At 39.6% G+C, this 20,845-nt stretch overlaps 1 protein-coding gene across 6 annotated transcripts in view; it reads right to left on the minus strand.

Annotated features, from left to right (window-relative positions):
- Nucleotides 1–20,845, minus strand: part of LOC134540432 (uncharacterized) — a 202,815-nt gene that overhangs the window by 61,231 nt on the left and 120,739 nt on the right. For all 6 annotated transcript variants that reach the window (XM_063383181.1, XM_063383178.1, XM_063383179.1 and 3 more), the window contains 7 exons: nucleotides 19,639–19,909; nucleotides 17,531–17,767; nucleotides 16,575–16,880; nucleotides 14,491–15,070; nucleotides 10,345–10,522; nucleotides 8,337–8,404; nucleotides 7,436–7,515 (listed from right to left, as the gene is read on the minus strand). In XM_063383181.1, the coding sequence (XP_063239251.1) occupies nucleotides 7,436–7,515; nucleotides 8,337–8,404; nucleotides 10,345–10,522; nucleotides 14,491–15,070; nucleotides 16,575–16,880; nucleotides 17,531–17,767; nucleotides 19,639–19,909 (1,720 nt within the window). The remainder of the gene's footprint in view (nucleotides 1–7,435; nucleotides 7,516–8,336; nucleotides 8,405–10,344; nucleotides 10,523–14,490; nucleotides 15,071–16,574; nucleotides 16,881–17,530; nucleotides 17,768–19,638; nucleotides 19,910–20,845) is intronic.

Below are 20,845 nucleotides of genomic sequence, written 5' to 3' on the forward strand. Positions count from 1 at the left end.
CAGAAGAAAAGGAAATATCATATTCGGCCTGAGACTGACCCGTAATAGGCTTTTGCATCCAAACCATTTAGGCATTAAAAATATTATATTCTTTGAGGAAGAATTTTTTTTTAAATATGAATCATTTTTATTTAATTATCACTATATTATATGGATACAAAGGAGTGAAATGAAATGTACAATTTAATTAATAAATTTACTTTTATTTGCATTCATTAATTCAAATATATTAATTACTATTGAAATGTTGCGTGCGCCGTATTTATTTTTACAAGTGCAAAAAAAATTTTTGCACCTGCCAGGATTCAAACCGACTTCCCTTGATATGGAAGTTTGCGACGCTGACCGCACTGCCACGAGGCCATACATAAAATTAGTAGTTTCAAATGATATATACATATTTATAAACTTTTTTCAGGGTAGGGGAATAATATTATTTCATTTTTATAACACGATTTGATAACAAATACACATCCCAAATACACCAAACTTATTTATAATGTGTTACAATATTTTTTAAAACATTGTGCAGAAGATCCCGGGTGTAATTTGAATTATTATGTGTAACTGTAAAACACCATTGTTGGTTCAAAACGTATTTGAATATTCAACATTACTTTTAAATAACCGTACCGATTGTGCTGAAAATCAGTGGACAATCGTTAAATTACATAATATTAATAATTCAAACTACGCAAATATGATTGAAAAGTCAAATCGATGGTTGTTCCAATCGAGTGGAAGAGAGATGCCACGCATGCGTACAATGAGCATGAAGAGAGATGCCAAGCATGCGTACAATGAGCAAACAGGACACATCCGTAGTGGGACACTTTTTCGTGCGTGCAGCTGGCGTTCATCAATTTATTAGACGTTGTTACGTCAAAAATATATTCTAATATATATTAATGCCAGCAGAACCTAGAAGATGTCCTGCCATTGTTTATTTATTTACCTCAAAACATCCACAATTGATTCTTTGAATGTAATTTTAAATCTATTTAGCGTTTGTACAGGTATTCCATTTTAAACTCACTCACCAAATACTAATCACAGTCACAATCATTATTGTTATTGAGGTTTAAGGACAGTAAAAATCACAATCTACAAATTTTCATGGCGACTGGTTCAACGGAATAGAATGTGATGCACTGCAACACTATCTAGTGGCGAGTTATAGTAAAATGTATAGTAAAAAAAAACCTTCTCCATGGAAAAAAAAAAAAAAAAAACACTTTGATGTGCCAACTTTCATTGTGATCAGTCAAACGGTGTCAGAGTTTATCAACATCATATATAACAAACTCCATTTTTTAATTTATAGATTTTTTTCAACAGCATATCCAAGAATCCTAATAACACCATCAATATTCACATATGTCATCTAGTCTTATAATATAGTGTGTATTTTGCAAATTACACACTTTTGCTTTGTACAGCATGGGAATCCCTCCAGTTTTTCAGCATGTTTTTTTTGAAAAATTTTAAGGTAAAATTTAATTCGCCATGAAGAAGCCAGAAAAAAATAAGAAGTTTATAATACACCTAAATAAATATTCATCAACTGTAGCATGGGCATACCTGGGGTGGGTGTTAGCTGCTTCCCTACTTTCCAAAGAAAAAAAAAAGACATAAACAAAAATTTTTGAAAAATTTATTTGACAGGTTTAACATGATTTTGTTTTATACTTTGAAAGAAACTATCTACAAAACAGACACACTGAGTCATGTGTTAGAAGTAATGAACCCTCTTTCATCATCCTACATGAAAGAAATTGAAATCTGAAAAATTCCCCCCTCCCTCCATTCTTCTGTATTTAGCTGAATATGCCCTTTAACTGTAGTATACAATAATGGTGACTTCAAAAATTGATATGAAATACTCACAAATTACTGTAAAGAATTTTGAAAATTAGTTTTCTAACTATAAACTGGATCATTTTCCCAACTGAAAAGTTAATCGAAACAACAGGATTTACTTGGGAAAGTAGTTGGCAACACTGGTGAGTTTGAGGCCAAAACGCCTGTTCACGACATCTTCTGACACGGCGCCGTGAAAACATCCATTAGCTTCGACTGCCCCGCACACACCGATGAGTTTTGTTACTTAAATTCCCTTGGTAGTGGCCAAAACAATCAACAAAAGCTGGTCAAGAAGACACAGCTGAAACGAACCCACACTCCAGAATCTCATTACTTTTAAGTTTGGCTCTGTTTTTAACAATTTAAAAATAATATATTAGTGCAGGTTCGAGCTCCCCCCAGCACTCTTAATATCTCTTAAGCCCCTTGTCTTTTTATTGCAATTATAACATAAATCTCATCATTAGGGACCTGCAAAATTTGTGGATTCATTCGGTGATAGGCTAGAATTCAAACACATATACCTCTTGGATATTTTGCTATTGGCTTACTATTCATCTGGACGAATCTCAACCAGTTATAAACCCTCAACCAAAGAAGGATCGAATCACGGATAAACCAGCTGGGACGACTCACAAGTCGGCAGCCAATGAACTTGCGTTATTTGCCCGAGTGTACAGGGGTATGTGCAATCTATCCTGAAGGCCATCGAAACCGCGAATTTTTGCAGGTCTCTACTCATCATTATTATCAACAGGAATGACGGGCGGCAGTTTGTCACCCGGGACTCTCCGCGGGCCCGGGGTTCAGTGCTCGGATCCGGCAGTGGGGGACCACGAGGCCCACTCCTGCTGCGACAATAGTTTACAGCACACCCTGTTACAGTGTTCGACAGCGCAACAGAGTGAGGCGGCGTGGTGGTTAAGACTCCGACCCGCATTCGAACCCCGTCCGACCATTAGAGATGCAAGTGGGAACATTTTCTGAGGTGAATTCCCTTTCGGAAAACTTTCTGGAAATATATAACTACGTATTTTTTCCGAAAGATTTTCCTTCTTTCCATTACCAACATAGATTTACATAAATAAGATAGGCTGATATACTAAGATAAAAGTCAATTTTAAGTCTGTATGTACATGTGTACTATGTTTAGTAATAATCCTCCATTAAAAATTTTTTATATCACTTGTCAAATTTTATGTTACCATTACAGTACAGGTAAAAAATTTTGGAGTTAAAACGTAGGAATTGAACTGTGGAGTATGCCCGAATAGAAGATTTTGTCTTTCTTCTAGCATTTGGTTTATTTTTGTGTAAAAGAATGATAATACTGGTTTGTGCGAAAGAATAACTCATTGGAAAATTTTCCAATTCGGAAATAATTTTCCGGGAAACTAACATCTCTTCTACCGGCCGTCCTGATCTCGGGATTACCCACGGTTTCCCTGAAACAATGCTAGGCAAATGCCAGGACGGCTCCTTGCCTTGGTCCATGGCCGAGTACTTCCCCAGCATCACAATCTTGTGATCGTGGTACATGTCTCGTCTCGAGTGGCCTCACCGCCGAAGAGACGTACATCTCCAATGATACAAAATAAATGTAAGTAAAACCCACCAAGCAGAGCAGCCAAAGAGCATCTAGCATTAAATAATTCTTCACTTTGAAGCAAATATATCCTTGACAACACAGGACTTAACAGATCCACAAATACATAGTTTCTTGACATTATGTACATACAATAACAAGAATGATATACTTTATAGATTAATTTCTAATTTTTTACAAACTTGACATTCCATTTTAAATACTTTTATCATTGTCACTGAGTCATTCCTAATTATGCATTTATTGTCTTTCTAATTTTTAATCATTTCAGTTCATGTTTGTTATTTTTAGCAAATTAGTAATAAGAAATTAATTATTGTGTTACCTTGTACATTGTTGTTTTATTTTGTGTTTGTCTTTATTCACTGTATTAGTGTTTGCTTGTATCTGTTAACACTGCTAATGTGTGGTACTCTTGTCCTCATGTGTTGGCCACCTGTTGCTTTTCTGCCTGCTGTAGTACTGATGGTGGTGGGAGTCCATACCATTGCAGTGATCGCCGTTTACTTGTCTTTACATGCCGTGCCAACCATTGAAGTCTTATGACTGTTGGTAGGCAAGTTGCAAATTAAAATAAAAAATTTAAAAAAAAATAAATACAGGTAATTTTTTTAACCATGAACACATTTTAGACCCAGAAAAGCACCACATATTTAAGGCTAAACTGTTACAAAAATATGTATGGGAAAATATGTAGTACATAATTAATCCTCCTAGTTAAATTATGATAATGTTTCTTGTATGGGATTTTGTTAATTCTGTACATGCTATAAATCTGAAAAAAATTTTTTATTACGAATATCTAAGATAGATTCATGGCTCACAGCTGACTGCTTCGTTTGGCCAAATTTCGTTAAAAAGTTATCAACTCTTTCCAATATTTTATTTTATGTTCTTCAAAGGGAGATTCAAGTATTGAAGCATAACATGCCTGAATGAAAAAAAAAAAAAAAATTACACTTTGTAATGAGTTGGCTGCCACCCTCATTAAGGCAGCACTGCCAACAAAACATCTCGAAGAAGTTTGTCCGTTACTAGAGGAAAGTTTACGGACTTCCCGGGGCACAAAACCTCGTACAGCACAAACTTTAGGAGGATAAAGTTTTGCAGCAGTAAACTTTGAAAGGTTTCAAAAAATGTTATTCAAAAAATGATTAAATCATTTTGAAAAACTTATAAATTGTACTGGCCAAAATCGTTCAACTTTTTTTTATGTACTATCCATTATCCACAGCAAGCGCTTCATCGCTGCTTCTGAAGAATTGAAATAAAATGTAGGTTGCACATCTGAAAGTTACGCACTTCCATTGAGACTGATGAAGTATGCAACAGAATAAAAGTTTTAGAAATTTGTACAAAAAAACTGAAACCTGTAACTGTATTTAATCAATAATCATACATAAGGCGACTGGAAACTTTTAAACCCATTCTTTAGATTTCCTCTGTGTGTCGAGACTAATAAAAGGCCATTCTTTAAATCAATATTTTTTTTACATAGGTAAGTAACAGAAGGTTTTGTCTTCTTAATCTCTCTCTCATGTCATAGAAATCTGAACATAAACAAAAAAAAATTTTTTCTATCAAATAATCAAAGTTCAAAAGGTTAATAATAATAAAAAAGTTTCTTTATACAAAGAAAATTAACATATATAGTCGCGCTCCTGAATTTTTCGGCATAGCCATCTTTAAATTTCTGTCTTTCTTAAGCCTAGTACACACTAATAGACCATGTTGCGTGATTTGTCTACAGACCGTATATAGACGGTCTAGAGATATGGTCTATAGACCGTCTATGGGCACCGTCCTTCGTCTCGTCTAGCGTCCACACTACAATTTGAATTTCTCGTCTCGTCTCCGTCAGTCCATCATGGAGGACATTGTTTTGTGTGGAAAGAGTACCTGCTTAGTACTAATTGCAAGCGAAAGAACGCGAAAACGTAAACGTTGGACGCGTGAAGTGTTCGCAGAAGGACCTAGGTTCGGTAATACGTTATTAAATAAATTAAGACTGGAAGACGCTATGGGTTTTCGAAATTTTACCCGGCTGACATCTGCTGATTTTGAAGATTTGCTTCTGAGGGTTGGAGGACTAATAATGAAGAAAGATGCAAAATTTAGAGAAACTATTCCAGCTTCTCTTTTACTGGCTGTCACCCTGCATTTCCTCTTTCACAAACCTCATGTACACCTTCAGAATCTCTAAGCAGGCAATATTGATAATCGTACCAGTAGTCTGAGAGGCCATTATCCAGTTTTATGATACTTATGCTCTTTTTTGAACCTATTTATAGACTGCAGAATGCTCTTAGTACACTAGTTGAACCAAAAAATTTGTTATCCTTGATACAAAAACTTTTCAATCAGTCATATTCAGTCTATGGTCTCCCATTCCAATCGGGAGACCATAGACCTGTGATTTTTTGTCTCGCAACAAACTCGTAGACGGCGATTGGTCTATAGACATGTCTACATAGACAACTCTAGACATGTCTCAGAGACAAAAATCGCACACCATGTCTACTAGTGTGTACTAGGCTTTAGTGCAGGCTATGTGTGTGTACCCACAGCTGCAGAGCGACACAGCTCGGTGGCAGGAGCATGTAGCGGCCCGGGCGGTGGTTGTGCTGGCGTCGCACTTACCGTGCTGACGTTTCTGGGACGCTCTGTGGCGAAACTTAGGGCAATGTCCCTCGCGGCGTGAGCGACGCGGGTCCACTCAGCTGGTTTGTACCCTGTTTTCTGGGCCAAAACCTCCTGGAAAGTAGGCGGAGTGGCCGAGGGTTTTCAAGGAGGAGTCAAGAGTGAGCTCGGGGCTCACCGGGCGGGCTCCTGCCCGTCCTGGTGACAAGTCTGTTAGCGCTAACAAGTCAGCTCGCTCCTAGGGGCGGAAATGAGTTCGCGGTTCATGATGTAAAGTTTTATACTGACTTTTGGGGGGGGGGGGGGGGGGGGGGGGGCACCGGCCACCCGGATATCCATTTCGTTCACGTTCACGGTGATAAGTGTTGAGATGTTAAATGGCAATTCTAATCTACAATGAGAATGGAGGCTGGGAGACACCAGAACGTACGAGGGGTTCCAGTTCATGTAAGTTAAAATTTTTACCTAAGACTCAGTTGATGGTAACTTCATGATTAATACTCAGTTTTAAGTCTCTCTAAGGGAATAGTTTAGCAATGTCTACTTTAATAAAGTTCTGGTACTTCCTTAATCACAACTATTCCCTTTATCAATAACGTAATGAATGTTGACACCTTAAGTAATTATTTCTTACACTGAAATGTATAAGACTGCTATGGTTTATTAAGCATTATCTCTGTTATAATAAATGTTCATTTTTTTGGAATTAATTTTTAAGTTATTTATATTAATTATTTTATTTGAACCTTTATAAATAGTAAGTAGTCATATCCTGGAACCTCCTGCACAGGAAGGAAATAGATCCCTAATATAATGGTAATGTAGTAAGTATATCCTCTCGCAGCTCTACCATAATGATTCAATTGTGTTTGTTCATGAGTACGTGTTTTTCCCCCAAGGAAAGTTACCTCTGCTCTTTTGTATCAGGTTGTGGTTTTATTGTCTAATTCGAAACCTCTTTATTACAATATGAACACATTATAATAAGTTTGTAAGTAGTTTATCACAAACGCTAAACCAATTTAAAAAGATACACTTCAAATTAATGATAAAATAAAATACAACTATGGTTAAAAATAATAAGGCAAATCTCAGAGAGAAAACCAAACATGGTGCACAAAAACTTCATTAATCTGAAATAAATTAATCCTGACATTTAACCCTAGCAAGAATAAAATTTCCCAAAACTGTTAATAGTGTCACTGCAAATCACAATGGAAACTTTTTTGTTCAACAGAAAAATTAAGAGCCCACTCACGAGGCAGGTTTTATTGTAAAGACAAGACAATCCCACAATAAAAAAAAGGCACAACTTTTCACACTCACCACTTTATCATCGAAGAAGCCGTGGTCATCTGTCCGTTGCTGCCCCAAAAGACGATCAGTTTCAAGGTCAGTATCAGCCTCTGTTAGGAGAATGCAACAAGGAGTCATCGTTCCGGTATTTGCTATCGTATGCTGAATGTTTCACAAACACAGTTCAATAGATACCTCAACAAACAGGCAGGGCCGTCACGAGGAGAGACAGGGTGGGGGGGATTGAAGGGGAAGGGGGCAAATCCCCTGGTGTGCGGGCACCAGGAAGGCCGGGTTGAGTTTCAAGATTTTTTTTAATGCTTGGGTCTACCCTGATATGAAAATTAAAAGCTTAATGTTAATAGAATTCATATGGTGAATTGCAATAAAACAGAAATATCATGCAAGTTATTTCCTCGTGGAGCTTACCGACCAGAGCCTGTTAGTGAATAAGTGGTTGCAACATTGAAGGTCTCGGAGGTATGATTTATGCCTTAATATGCCAAAAAATTTGGATAAATAGTTCTATACTATATTTATTTATTGATTTAATTATTAAATTGTAACATGCCTACCTCCAGTTGAAGAAAACCACAATTCAGAGGCACAAAATATACATAACCCCAAAATACACAACATAGGACAAACAAACTATGACAGCACAACCAGAGACCAATATTACAATATTAAAATTAAAATCATAAACAGAAAAGTTATAACTATACCATTAATGCCAATAAAATGAAATAAGGATTATAATATTAAAAAGAATGAGTGAATATATACAGGATTATTAATTAAGCGAGGTAAACACAAAGGGTTTATTGAATGCTATAAATCTAAAGTACTGTAAAAAAAGATAGTAAAAATCCCAGAGGTCGGGGCCCACCCATGGAGAGACGACAACGTAACGAGCGGGGCAGTCACGCACCTTCCTCGACTCCCTCCTCTCCGGGGCCTTTGCGCGGCTCCGAGTCGCCGTTAGCGATGACCCTCCTCCTGGAACCCAGCAAGCGACGATCGTGTCACGGCCCGGCGACCGCGTGCTTTCACCCCCCTCCCCCCCCCCCCCCCCCCCCCCACACCCTCCGGCGGGCGGCCCAGCCGACAAAAAAACAGCGGCGGAGTGACTCGACGAAAACAACACTTTCTTCCCCGGGGGAAACCACAATCGGGTCCTCCTCTCCCCCCCCCCCCCCAACCCCCCGCGACCCCGACCAAACACATTCTTGCAGGAGCGAAACTGAAGAAAGTTAATACAGTTTCATTTTCATGAACACAATAGTGAACATTAGAACCAGCAGAATGGTATTTGGGTGGGATGGGGAAAAAAAATAATTTTTTTTTTGAGTATGTAATTCTAATAGGACTCGAAATTTGCTTTGTTTCAAGTTGATGAAGTAAAAATAAACATATATATAGACAAAAAGCCTAAAGTTTGGAAAATATGACAAAAAAATTAAAACTTTACGCTTAAAATATACAGTTAACATTGACTGGCTTTAAATAGCATCCAAGTACATACTTAATTTTCATTGCCTAATGACAAAAAAAAAATTATACATATTCACATTAACGTATAAAAGCTAAAATTTCCGTACTTTTGGAGAAAATTCTATGTTTATTTTGTGCATTAAATATAAATATATTTTTAGGATTTTTTTTTCCTCCTAAAATTAAGGCCATTGGCATTTCCTATGTATGGTTTTTTTTCTCCATAGTGTTTTTCATTTATCAGCATGCAAATATGCAAGTTTTGAGCCATATAAGAATACTATACACACAAAAAAAAAAGATAATTTTTAAATCCCACCCTTAAGGAGGTAAAAATTAGTACGTCTTTACAGTGAGGTTCCTTGTACAATATGCATATCAAAATGCATTAATTTTACTTGTAACACATGTTTTGTCATATTTTAATTACCAAAGACTGATATTAAAACAAATACGTAGTACTAACTATTTACATTTTGTATATTCTACGTGACATAATAATTTATCAAAGATGCATCAGAGATGACGTGCACAGGACTGGCAGTGTCTCTTTTCTTTAAGGGTGGTTTTAAGATGATGTGGCGATTACTTTTGAAGGAACATTAATTTCCTCGTAATACATATTTTATTACATCTTAATTACCCAAAGACTCAGATTAAAAACAAATAGTACAGACTTTTTACATTTTCTATATCCTGTGTGACATTAATAATTCATGGAAGAAGCATCAGTAGGGACCGGAAAAATTCGCTGGTTCAACGACCTGCAGGATGAACTCCATAGTTCTACGCACGCTCGGTCAAATGCCACCCACTCATTGGGCTGCTGTCTTGTGAGACGTCCCGGCGTAGCAGCATGTGATTCGATGAAGCTTCGGTCGGGTGTTTCTCATCGGCCCAGAGTCATCCAGGTGAGTTGTGAACCGATGGCAGAGTCAGCACTGAGGTATAACAATTTGTATTTTAGCAGCCTATCGCCTTTGAATATATATACTGCATAGAAGTCACGAGTGGATAGGATTTACTCTACGTTTTTCAGAAGCGTATGATGAGCAACTTGGGGACTTCACCGCTGCAGTGCGCTGCCGGTAACGCCCTGTATCGTCTTAGTTTGTTATTTACACGTTAGAGCGCAGCCCTGTCGCCCGCTGTCATTCCCCTGCACACCCCACCACCCATCATTCACTGCAGCTCAAGGTCGTCCAACGGGAAGTGGGAAGGGGGTGTTTGAAGAGTTCGACACTTGTCCGCTAGGGAAAGCCACAAGTCGATGCCCTAGAGACGGTGGCGATTGCGGCGTGTGAATCAACCAACTACCTCAAAGCCGTATTGGAAATTTTAACCTGGACTGGCGACTTCTATACAGTACATATATATATTCAAAGCTATCGCGAGACGAACTCGCGAATTTTTCCGGTGTCTACGCGTCTGGGACGCCGCCGCACCTCGGTACCCAGACGGGGCTGGCGGCGTCCTCGATGGGCTCCTCCGTCGTCGGGCTCCTGATGGGGAGAGCCTTGGTGCGCTGGAGCGCCAGGCGGATGTCCTTGAGGGCAGCCTCCACGGCGCCCGCCCCGCGGTGGGGCTGGGGGGCGGGGGGCGGCGGCGTCATCTGCGCGCCGCCTGCGAGCACACGGCGAGGGTGTGTCGGGACTCTGCATGCCGTCCGTGGCCGTCCGGGGGGGCAGGGGTTTCAACGTGGGACCAGAACAGGGGTTTTTAGGGGTTCAACCCCCCCCCCCCCCCCCCCCTAGCAACAAATCTTTAATCAATTTCTTATTCATCACTCAAACACAAATTTCATATTAAAAATTAATAAAAAATTTTTTACCATTTACAATATTTAAATTTTAAGTACCGAATACTGCTGAAATAGCACTATTTTACACCTTAAAATCCAAATTTTCCCCGGGGGGGAGGACCCCCGGACCCCCCTCCCTCCCCCCAACCCGCGTTGATACGAGGGGGGCCCCGTGCTTCTTAACACCCCCCCCATTACACAAATCCTGGCTTACGACACTGAACCAGAAACATGCAAAATTTGACGTTTGTTGAAATTTTTTACAAATTACTAATTGAAATAAAACAGGAACACAAACAAAAATTTTTTTTTAAAAAAGTTCTCTTCACGTACGTAAGCTGTGAACCAAAAAAATCATTAAGATCTTCGAGGGGAACGGTAGAATGTCTGTGCTGATTTGAGGTAACATCACCCTTCCCCCCTCATCTTTTTTTCCCAATCCTTTATTCCCTACTTTTTTTTTTATCCCCTTTACCACAGACTGCCTCTAATTTTCACTCAGCAGAAAAGTAGAATGAATGGTTGTTTGCAATGTCCCTTGCATTGACAAAACAAACAGTAGGAAAAAAATAGTTCTGATATCAACAACCAAGGACACCAATGTGCGTGGAGAGAAAAATAAAAAAATATTATTGCTTTCAATTATTTTTTCTACCTTTCTCTGTGCTAGTCTTGAATAAGCATCGATGATAACAAGGCATCTATTATGCCAATGAGAAAACCATTTACCATCAACCTGTGAATTTCAGAAATATTTACTTAATAAAGATTAACTATCCAAATCATAAAATATTGAAATTATCTCACCCAACCAAACTGTTTAAAAGTGAAAATGATGAATAAAACCAGCAAACATTTTGACGCACTGTTAAGTAAAATTTATACATACAATAGACATTGATAAAACTTTTCTGTGATAAGGTGAATTCTTGACAGCCAACAACTGAGACAGCTTATACACAAAAAAAATATAATAGATTATGTGTAAAAAATTATACAATAGAAGACAAACCACAGAAATCTAACTTCCCAAGATGATCCATTTAACAGGGCTACACATACATTTGAAATGGTTATGCAGGCTAGACTGAGAAACACACTTTCTTTTATGATCAGACAACACACTAAAAATAACCAACTTTACTTGCGATATTATTTATCATGCACGCACGTTACATTTTTTCATGAGTTCGGCACCAGCTTTGTTGATACTGAAAAGTGAACGTTACCACAGCAGGAAAGCAAACCAACGGTGTTAAGTCTGCACAGGGGTACCAACTGTGAGAAAGGCAAACACAGACCACGTTATCTCTCTCACTCTGATGTGAGCGCAGGCCAGACATTATGATGCAACAGTATCAATGGGCACAAGGCAAACATAGGGCAGCATATCACGTTATCTTATTAAAAAAAATGTACCGATAAGAAAACCAAGTAATATTTACCCTTTTTTATAATGCTTCCTAACTGGCCAGTATTACACAAAACATACATATATTATGATATTAACATACAAAATTACTTAATTTTTCTTAAACAGTACCTGAATTTATTTTTAATGCAATGAGAAACAAATAATTTTCTGTCAATTTTTAAGCAGGCTTGAAAACATTGTTGTTCAATATAATTTATCAAAAGAGAGAAAATCAAACAAAATTATTATTCTGATTTATTTTTGAAAATAATTTTTTGTGCCATAACTTGCTAAATAATCTAATTACAATAATTAATTAATTATTTAATTAATTATATCAATTACCTTAAAAAACAAGTGTTGAAATATTTTTGTTTAAACATATTTTTATTTCAGTGTTTTATATTAAAATTAAGCTCACATTCTTACCCATTTGTGAGATTAATAATATTTACACCTTTATTTTATTGTTGTAACGTAATATTCTCTGGTATTTAGCACAAATAAAAAACAGAAAAATAAATTTGACCAAAAACATTTTTAAAAAATTGGTAACAGAGCAAAATTATGTTACTTAGAGCCTTAAAAAATTGACAGTGTCTCAAACAGTTTCATTTATACATGAGAAATTGTAAAATCTTTTTCAAAATTTCGTAGGAAATTATGCTCATCAATGAACACAGCATGCTCTCTACCTGAAAGCTGAATAAGGAAACCATTTTGCTACCAAAAATATTGCCGGTCACTAAACAAAAATTTTTATCGCTAGGCAAATTGAAAAGATTGTAATCATAGGTTGGCAATACTGAATGTTAAAGGTAAAATGCTACAGCAACATCTTATTTGACAATACCGTACTTTAGGAGTTTCCTACACTAAGAATATAGATATACAGTGAAAGTCCGTTGTAGCGAATACGGCCTGTAACGTAAAGTCCGCTATAACGATAATTGTCATCGGCACCGTCAGTTTTGCATATGCTGCGTAGGATAAAAATTTCGGAAATAACGAATGCAGCGTGGGCTCAATTTTGCTATAGCGATAGATTACACACCTGTAATTTTGCTCTAAAACAATGAGAAAACATCTACAATTTCCTTAATAAATGAAAAACAGCTTCGCACAATTCTACGCGTCCGGCAAATGAAACAACGCGCATGATGTGGCCGTCTTGGCAACACCGCACAAGGTGGGGCCCCACAGCGAGCATAGCTTGCCTCGCGGCAACGAAAGCAAGACGGGGCCCCGCTGCGAGCATTATTTATTTAGAATCACGCCGACTGTAGCCCGTAAATGAGCATAACTCGTCTCACACTTGCATCGTAAGCGTGCGGGGAGTTGACGAACATGGAACTTGTCGAGCTCGTCTTTTCTAATCAAAATGAAGCGGCGTCTGAAGATGATGACAATAATGACGACGAACCAAGTGACGTATCTGTTCCGTCTAAAACGTCAATGATGGAGGCACTTGACACAGTCTTTTTATCAGCATACAAATGCTTTGACGAAAGATTTGATGAACTTCCAAGAGGTCCAGTCGTTTATTTTGTCCGAAAGTCTAGTGAAATCAAGGCAAACGAAAATTGATTCGTTTTTTAAAAAGTGATTTTTAATTTTGTGTTATTTTCCAAGGGTCTGTACGAGTGATTATTTTTGTGTTACTGACCAATTTCCGGAAAAATTATTTTATATAATTTTTATGGTTGTCCAACGTAATTAGAGATTTTTTAATTTTTTTTTGTAATCAAAATTCCGCAAATATGCACCCGATATCAGCTTAGCGCACATGTCTCCAGCAAACCAGCTGCGGTCAAAGCGACAGGAAGCGGCCGGCATGACCTTGCGTGACCCCGTCCGCCCGTCTCCATGTAAACAAACAGTTGTGCGCTTAGCCAGGATGTGCGTGATGGCCTTATCACGGGCACGCTGTCTCATATTTTGTAGTTGGCAAGTGCCGATATAGCATAAAAATGTTATTTTAGTAAGTTTTATGTATATTTCCTTTACTTTGTTGTGAATTTCCATAGTAAAAACAAGCGAGAAAATAATATATTTTAAAAATGCTACAAAAATTAGATTGTTTTTAAAAATTTGGCTATAACGAAAATTCGCTATAACATAAACTTTTGGCGCCGTTATAAATTTACGTTATAACGGACTTTTATTGTATATTTTATATATATTTATATACTTTCATAGTCCTTCAAAATTTTTACAGTCATCAACATTTCTATATTAAGTACTTTCATTACAAGTACCCAACCTGAATTCCTCTGACAAATATATTGTGCTGAGACTTCACTGCACATAAAAATGGTTTAAGGTATGAAAAACCGATCAGCAGTAATAATCATACACTTCTGGAGGGAGACTCACCAAGCGGGTCGAGAGCTTCCAGCTCCGGATCAGGTGCGCTGTAGGAGTTCTCCCGCACCTTCCCGACGCTGAACACGTCCTCCGCCGGGCCATCGGCGACCACCTCCTTGCCCGGGGCAAAGTCCCGGGGGCCCACCGCCTCGTCCGGGGACGAGGAGCCGGCGGCGGCCGACATCTTGTGGCGGGCGCCGCGCTGCACGATCTCGCGCTCGATCTCCGTGATCTGGCGCCTCATGAGCAGCACGGTGGGGTTGTTGTCCGTGTCGGAGGCGTGGCCCGACGAGAGGCCGTCCTCCAGCACCGGCATGCTGGAGTAGAGGCGGGCGGGGTCCGGCGGGGCCCCCGGCTCGCCCCCGCCGCCGCCGCCGGCCCCCGGGGCCCCAACCACCCCCCCGCCGTCGCCCTCCAGCAGCAGCGACACCTCCGAGTCCAGGTCCCCGCAGTTCGAGTCGCAGTCCGTCGTCTCGGGCGACAGCGTGAAGTTGCGGCTGTGCCCCACCTGGAGCCCCACCTCCGTCTCCCCCAGGTCCTCCGTCGAGGCCGTGTCCGCCGACAGGTCCAGGAAGTGGGCCTCCGAGTCCTGCGACCAACACATCACTACACTTCAGACACTTACAAATATTTACTTAACCCTTTCCTGCCTGGCGGGACTTGTGAGTCCCACAATGTTTGAAGCCCCATAGAAATAGTGTGTGTGCATGTTTGAAAGCACGTGCTGCCTGTCGGGACCTCTGGGTCCCTGTATAGCTCTGCTCTGCCAGTTGTCGAAGAAGTTAGATTGACAGCCGAGAGGTTGCAGCACTAATACAGTCTGGAGCGCCCTTTTTATTTTGTTCGTTGAGCTGGACATATGATAAATGCCTTTCAGGACTTAAAAGTCCCATCATTAAAAATATATATTAAATATAAATAAAAAAATTTGGAAAAAATTATGGTCTCCTCTTATGCCTACTTAAATATAAAAATTAAATAAAAATTACAAAATTCAATTTTTTTACATTTCTAGGTAGGAAAGGGTTAATAAAGATTAACTATCCAAATCATAAAATATTGAAATATTCTCACCCAAACCAAACTGTTTAAAAATGAAACTGATGAATAAAACCAGCAAACATTGTGACGCACTGTTAAGTAAAATTTATACATACAATAGACATTGATAAAACTTTTCTGTGATAAGGTGAATTCTTGACAGCCAACAACTGAGACAGCTTATACACAAAAAAAAATATAATAGATTATGTGTAAAAAATTATACAATAGAAGACAAACCTCAGAAATCAGCTTGTAGTAGAGTCTGAATTTTTTTTTTTTTTTTAGTTCAAATCTAATTTCAAAGAAAAATATTAAATTATTAAAGAAAATGAAATATTTTTAAAATAAATTTCAACATTCAGTGGAACTTTTTTTCACCGTACTTCACAGGAATCCAAGAAAAATTTATCCAACATACAATAAAGTGAGGGGGGAAAAAATTTGGGCCTCAGAGGGCAACACAACGGGGTTTGAGCTTATTGTTGTGCACAGCGCCACGGGCCATATTCGCAAGAATATTGTGTTCTTACAAATACGTATTATTGACGTGAAACTTCTTTGGGTGCGATGAAAGTAAAAATTTCAATTACAAATTCCAAGGCAGAATTTTGATGCAACGATTTCGTGAAACATTGTTTTTAAAGGTATCTGACTCCGAAAAGATATAAAAGAGAGCACTTATGAGTCTATCACGTATAATGAGTAGAGACCTGCAAAATTCGCGGGTTCAACGACCTCCAGGATAAGACTCTACTACACTCTACACACTCGGGAAAAAATGCCACCTGTACACTGGCTGCTAAATTGCGAGTCGTCTCGTCTGGGTGGTCTGTGATTCGACACTTCTTTGAGCGAGGGTCTCTAACTGGCCCCTATTAATCCAGATCAACAGTGAACCAGCGGCGGAAGCAGCGCTAAGGTATAATTATCTGAATTGTAGCATATCACGAGATGAATCCGCAAATTTTGCAGGTCTCTAATAGTTAAAAAAAAAACCATCACGTGATTAATGGACGACCCTTTAAGGGCTAGTCTCGTGAAGCACTGGCCTGCAGGGCGTCGGACTCGAGGCCCCCGTTGCCGAGCTTGCCCGGGGACAGGTCCCCCCCCTCGGCGCGCCTCGCCGCGGCCGCTGCCTTGGCCAGCCGCTGGCCCACGTAGGCGCTGCCCGCTCCCGCCTGGCGCCGCAGCTCGTACTCCAGCTCCCGGAAGCCCGGGTCCTCGCCCGCGTCCTCGGGCCGCCGGAAGAACTCCTCCAGCACCTTGCGCGTCTCCGAGAACTCGTACAGGTAGTCGAACGCCCCGCCGCCCGGTGAGAGGGCGCCGTCCGGCTCCGACGGCGTCGCCACCACTCGCTACACACACGCGCCAGCCGGCGTCAAGGAAGAGCGGGCGTCCCGTAACTGTGCTGCCTCACACCCTCACACCAGTCCAGTCCAGATCAGCCGTGGAGGACACTCAAGAAACTCTTATTTTAAAATCAACACTCCAAGAAAAATTTATCGAACACACAGTAAAATTGAAAGGACAGAAACATGTTGAGAACCAAAAATTTAAAAGATTTTTTATTTTATTTATATATATGTATATGTATGTGTATGTGTATGTGTATGTGTGTATGTATGTGTGTATGTATGTGTATATGTATGTGTATATGTATGTGTATATGTATATGTATGTATATATGTGTATGTATGTGTATATGAATGTGTGTATGTATGTGTATATGTATGTGTATATGTATGTGTATATGTATATGTATGTATATATGTGTATGTATGTGTATATGAATGTGTGTATGTATGTGTATATGTATGTGTATATGTATGTATATATGTGTATGTATGTGTATATGAATGTGTGTATGTATGTGTATATGTATGTGTATATGTATGTGTTTATGCATGTGTTTATGTATGTGTATATGCATGTATGTATATGTGTGTGTATGTGTATGTGTGTATGTATGTATGCTGCTCGGATCCCTGACACAGCCGCACTGCACCTGGGGGAAGCCCGGGCGCGGGGGGTACACGGAGGGCGACGCCAGCAGGCTCTGGGCGCTGGGCAGCACCGGGTGCGACGGCGGGGGGGAGGCGTCAGGCGGCCGGGGCCCGTAGCGCCGGGGCGAGCCCTCGTACTCCGCGATGGGCAGGCTGCCGATGATGCGCGCCACCTTGCCGCCGTCGCCGTGCTCCGGAGACAAGGAGTCGCCGTCCAGGTCCGACGCCGACGTCACCGCCTGGCCGCCACAGAGAACAACCAACCATCCGCGTTTCAATCAACTGGACATTCCCCCTGTGAATACGTGTGAATTGTTGTGACTGTAATGAAATAAGACAGTTGACGTTTCCATGACTTCACTGCTTGAACACCACAATATGACCGAACGCCCAGAAGAGGCCATTCTTTAACAAGACAACAAACACACGACACGGAAATTACAACACCAACTTTACGATACTAAAAACACGCGTGCCAACTGTAACGTATGCAACATAAATGTGGTGTATAAATTTGTATAGTGCATTCTTGCTAGTAAAAACTTTTTTTTTTAATCATATTTGTGCTCGACAAGTCCATTTTTTTGTTTTCCTTTGTTTGTCTAGCTTTATGTTGAAAATTGATATTAATGGAAAAAAAAAAGTAGCATTAAATTGTTATTACTATGCAATTCAAAGAGCTGGTCGATACACTTCGATTTCGATCAAGTTTTCCATAATTTTGTATTAGAAAAAATTTTGAAAGATTTTATTGCCACATGCATGACACAATTTCACAGTTTTTTAGCATTGTTCATGTAAGCTACCCAATAATAATTTATCAGGAAAGTACGTCAAAATTTCTTAGGCAAAATCATAATTGTCATTTATTATCAGGTTGGTTGAAAAAACATTTTTTTGAAGAATTTATTTTTTTTAAATTTTCCGGGGAAGAACCCCTAAATCCCACAACTCTCCTAAGTGCTATTCCATACCCCAGGCTCCAAAATATTAAAGTACCGCAGAAGTAAGTGGCCCAGGGCCCTGTAATGTGTAGGGCCACCACTGTTTTCCAGGAAGCCATGGAAAACTTAAATCAGGATGGGCAGAAGACAGGGATTGGAAACCTGTGTCCTATGAGCGCGAGAGCTGGAATAAACTATGGCGAGTACGTGCCCTTTTCTCAACTACTATAAATAAAGTCAAGAAGCATATTGTCGCTTTTGAAACAATCCCGCTTAAATGGCATTTTTTTTAAATATTTGTTTTTTGTTTCTCCATGGAAACATAAGCATTTAGCATCTTGCAATTGGTGTTACTGAGCACTTTCTATTAATTAAATATGTAAATCTAAAACAAAATTTTTTTTGTGTTGTTATATTCCAAATTGGCATGTTTTTTGTTGATTTTTTTTTGCTTTTTGTCACATAGGTGGTGGTGTTTCTTAAGCAACGATTTGAATAATAAGATATATAGATGAATTTACATCTCAGTACCTCAAAATTAAAAAAAAATTAAATAGTATGACTACAACATTTTACATTTATCTACTACGACGGATGAACGAGTTCAATTACGTACGGGTCAAACACTATGAGATGAAGCATCAACAGAATGCATTAGTGCGGGAAGCAGTACCTCGGGAAACCCACTGGCACAAGGCAAGGTTCCACTCACACTCGAGTTTTATTTTTAGGGTTTCCACACTCTTACTTAAGCCCGTTCCCCCCCCTGAGTTGTTCCCTCTATCTCGATACTTCTGTTGTATGTTTCATGTTAGTATATTTTAACTTTTTTTTTTCATTTTAATGATGCTGTTGTTTCTGCTGTGTTTGTCCTCTGTACCATGTATTGTGCAGTCATTTATTTATGTTTTCATGGTGCGAAAGCCTTCTTTTCACAGACGAGAGAGCCAAAACCCGAAGTTCATGCTTTTTTTCCGTATCTTTAATGTAGCTATCCTAACCAAATTAACCGTACACAATGTTTTAAAGTATTTATAATGTAGCTAACCTAACCTTTTACAATGGACAAAAATAAAACCCCCGAAGATGCACGATCGGGCGTTTGGCTCTCTCGTCTGTGAAAAGAAGAGTATCCCAGGGAGTGTCGACGTGTAGGGAGCGCGCACCTTGAAGAAGTCGGTGGCGTTGCGGTGGTGGGGCTGGGCGGAGGGCGAGGAGCCCGCGGAGGAGCCCGGCTCGCGGCCGCCGTTCTGCCCCGCGCCCTGCAGGTCCAGCCGCAGGCCCTGCCAGCCCTCGCCGATGTCGTCAAACACCACCACCTCCCCCCGGCCGTCCGCTGCTGCCCCCCCTCGCTGGTGCCGCACCGACCGCACCTCCGTCGAGAACACCGTCTCCGTCACCTCGCGCGCCCCGCGCTGCTTCTTGGCGTCCGCGCACCTGCGTCACACACACGTCATCACACACATCACGCACACATCACACACATTACCCACATGTCACACACGTCACACACACAACACACACGACACACACATCACTCACACCATACACATTACACACACCATACACACCATACACATTACACACACCATACACGTCACACACACCATACACATCAACCACATCACACACATCATACACACATCACACACACATCACACACGACACACACATCACACACATTATCCACATCACCCGTGTCACACACACATCACCTGCATCATACACATCACCTGGATCACACACTTCACACACATCATACACATATCACACACATCACACACATACCACACACATCACACACATCACACACACCCTTCAACACTTCCCAGACAAACAAACTACGCACAGGGGCAAGGTTACACGGCGAGTTGCGAGAAAACCGAAACAACACAGAACAGCAGGTCAACACACCACAAAGCACCAAAATGCAATTGAAATCACGAAGCTAATCAACATTTTCAATCAAAACTTAACTCTAATGACAAGTACCTAATCATTTAAATATGAAATTCAATGAAAGTAATTTTTTTAGCTTAAACTTTTACCACAATTTAATAAAAAAAGATTGGAAAAAGTTAACCTTTTTTAATATTGCAACTGTTATTTGTTACTCATTTTTACATTACGACCTAAGAACGTTTTTCAAACATAGAAATACTTTACACGTTTATTTTATTTGTCCTGAAAGGTTATACATGCTTATTAAAAATCATGACACTGGTTTGGAGAAATTAGTATCAAGGAACATTTAAGCGAGCGTTAAATTTGTTTAGTAATATGTTATCTTTCTTAATGAAAAGATTTTTTTAAAAAAATATAAACAATAACACAGAAATTTTTATTTTTAAAAATTAAATTGGTCTGAAAATA

The sequence above is a fragment of the Bacillus rossius genome, chromosome 16 (genome assembly GCF_032445375.1).
Source record: "Bacillus rossius redtenbacheri isolate Brsri chromosome 16, Brsri_v3, whole genome shotgun sequence".
Taxonomy (NCBI): Eukaryota; Metazoa; Arthropoda; class Insecta; order Phasmatodea; family Bacillidae; genus Bacillus; species Bacillus rossius.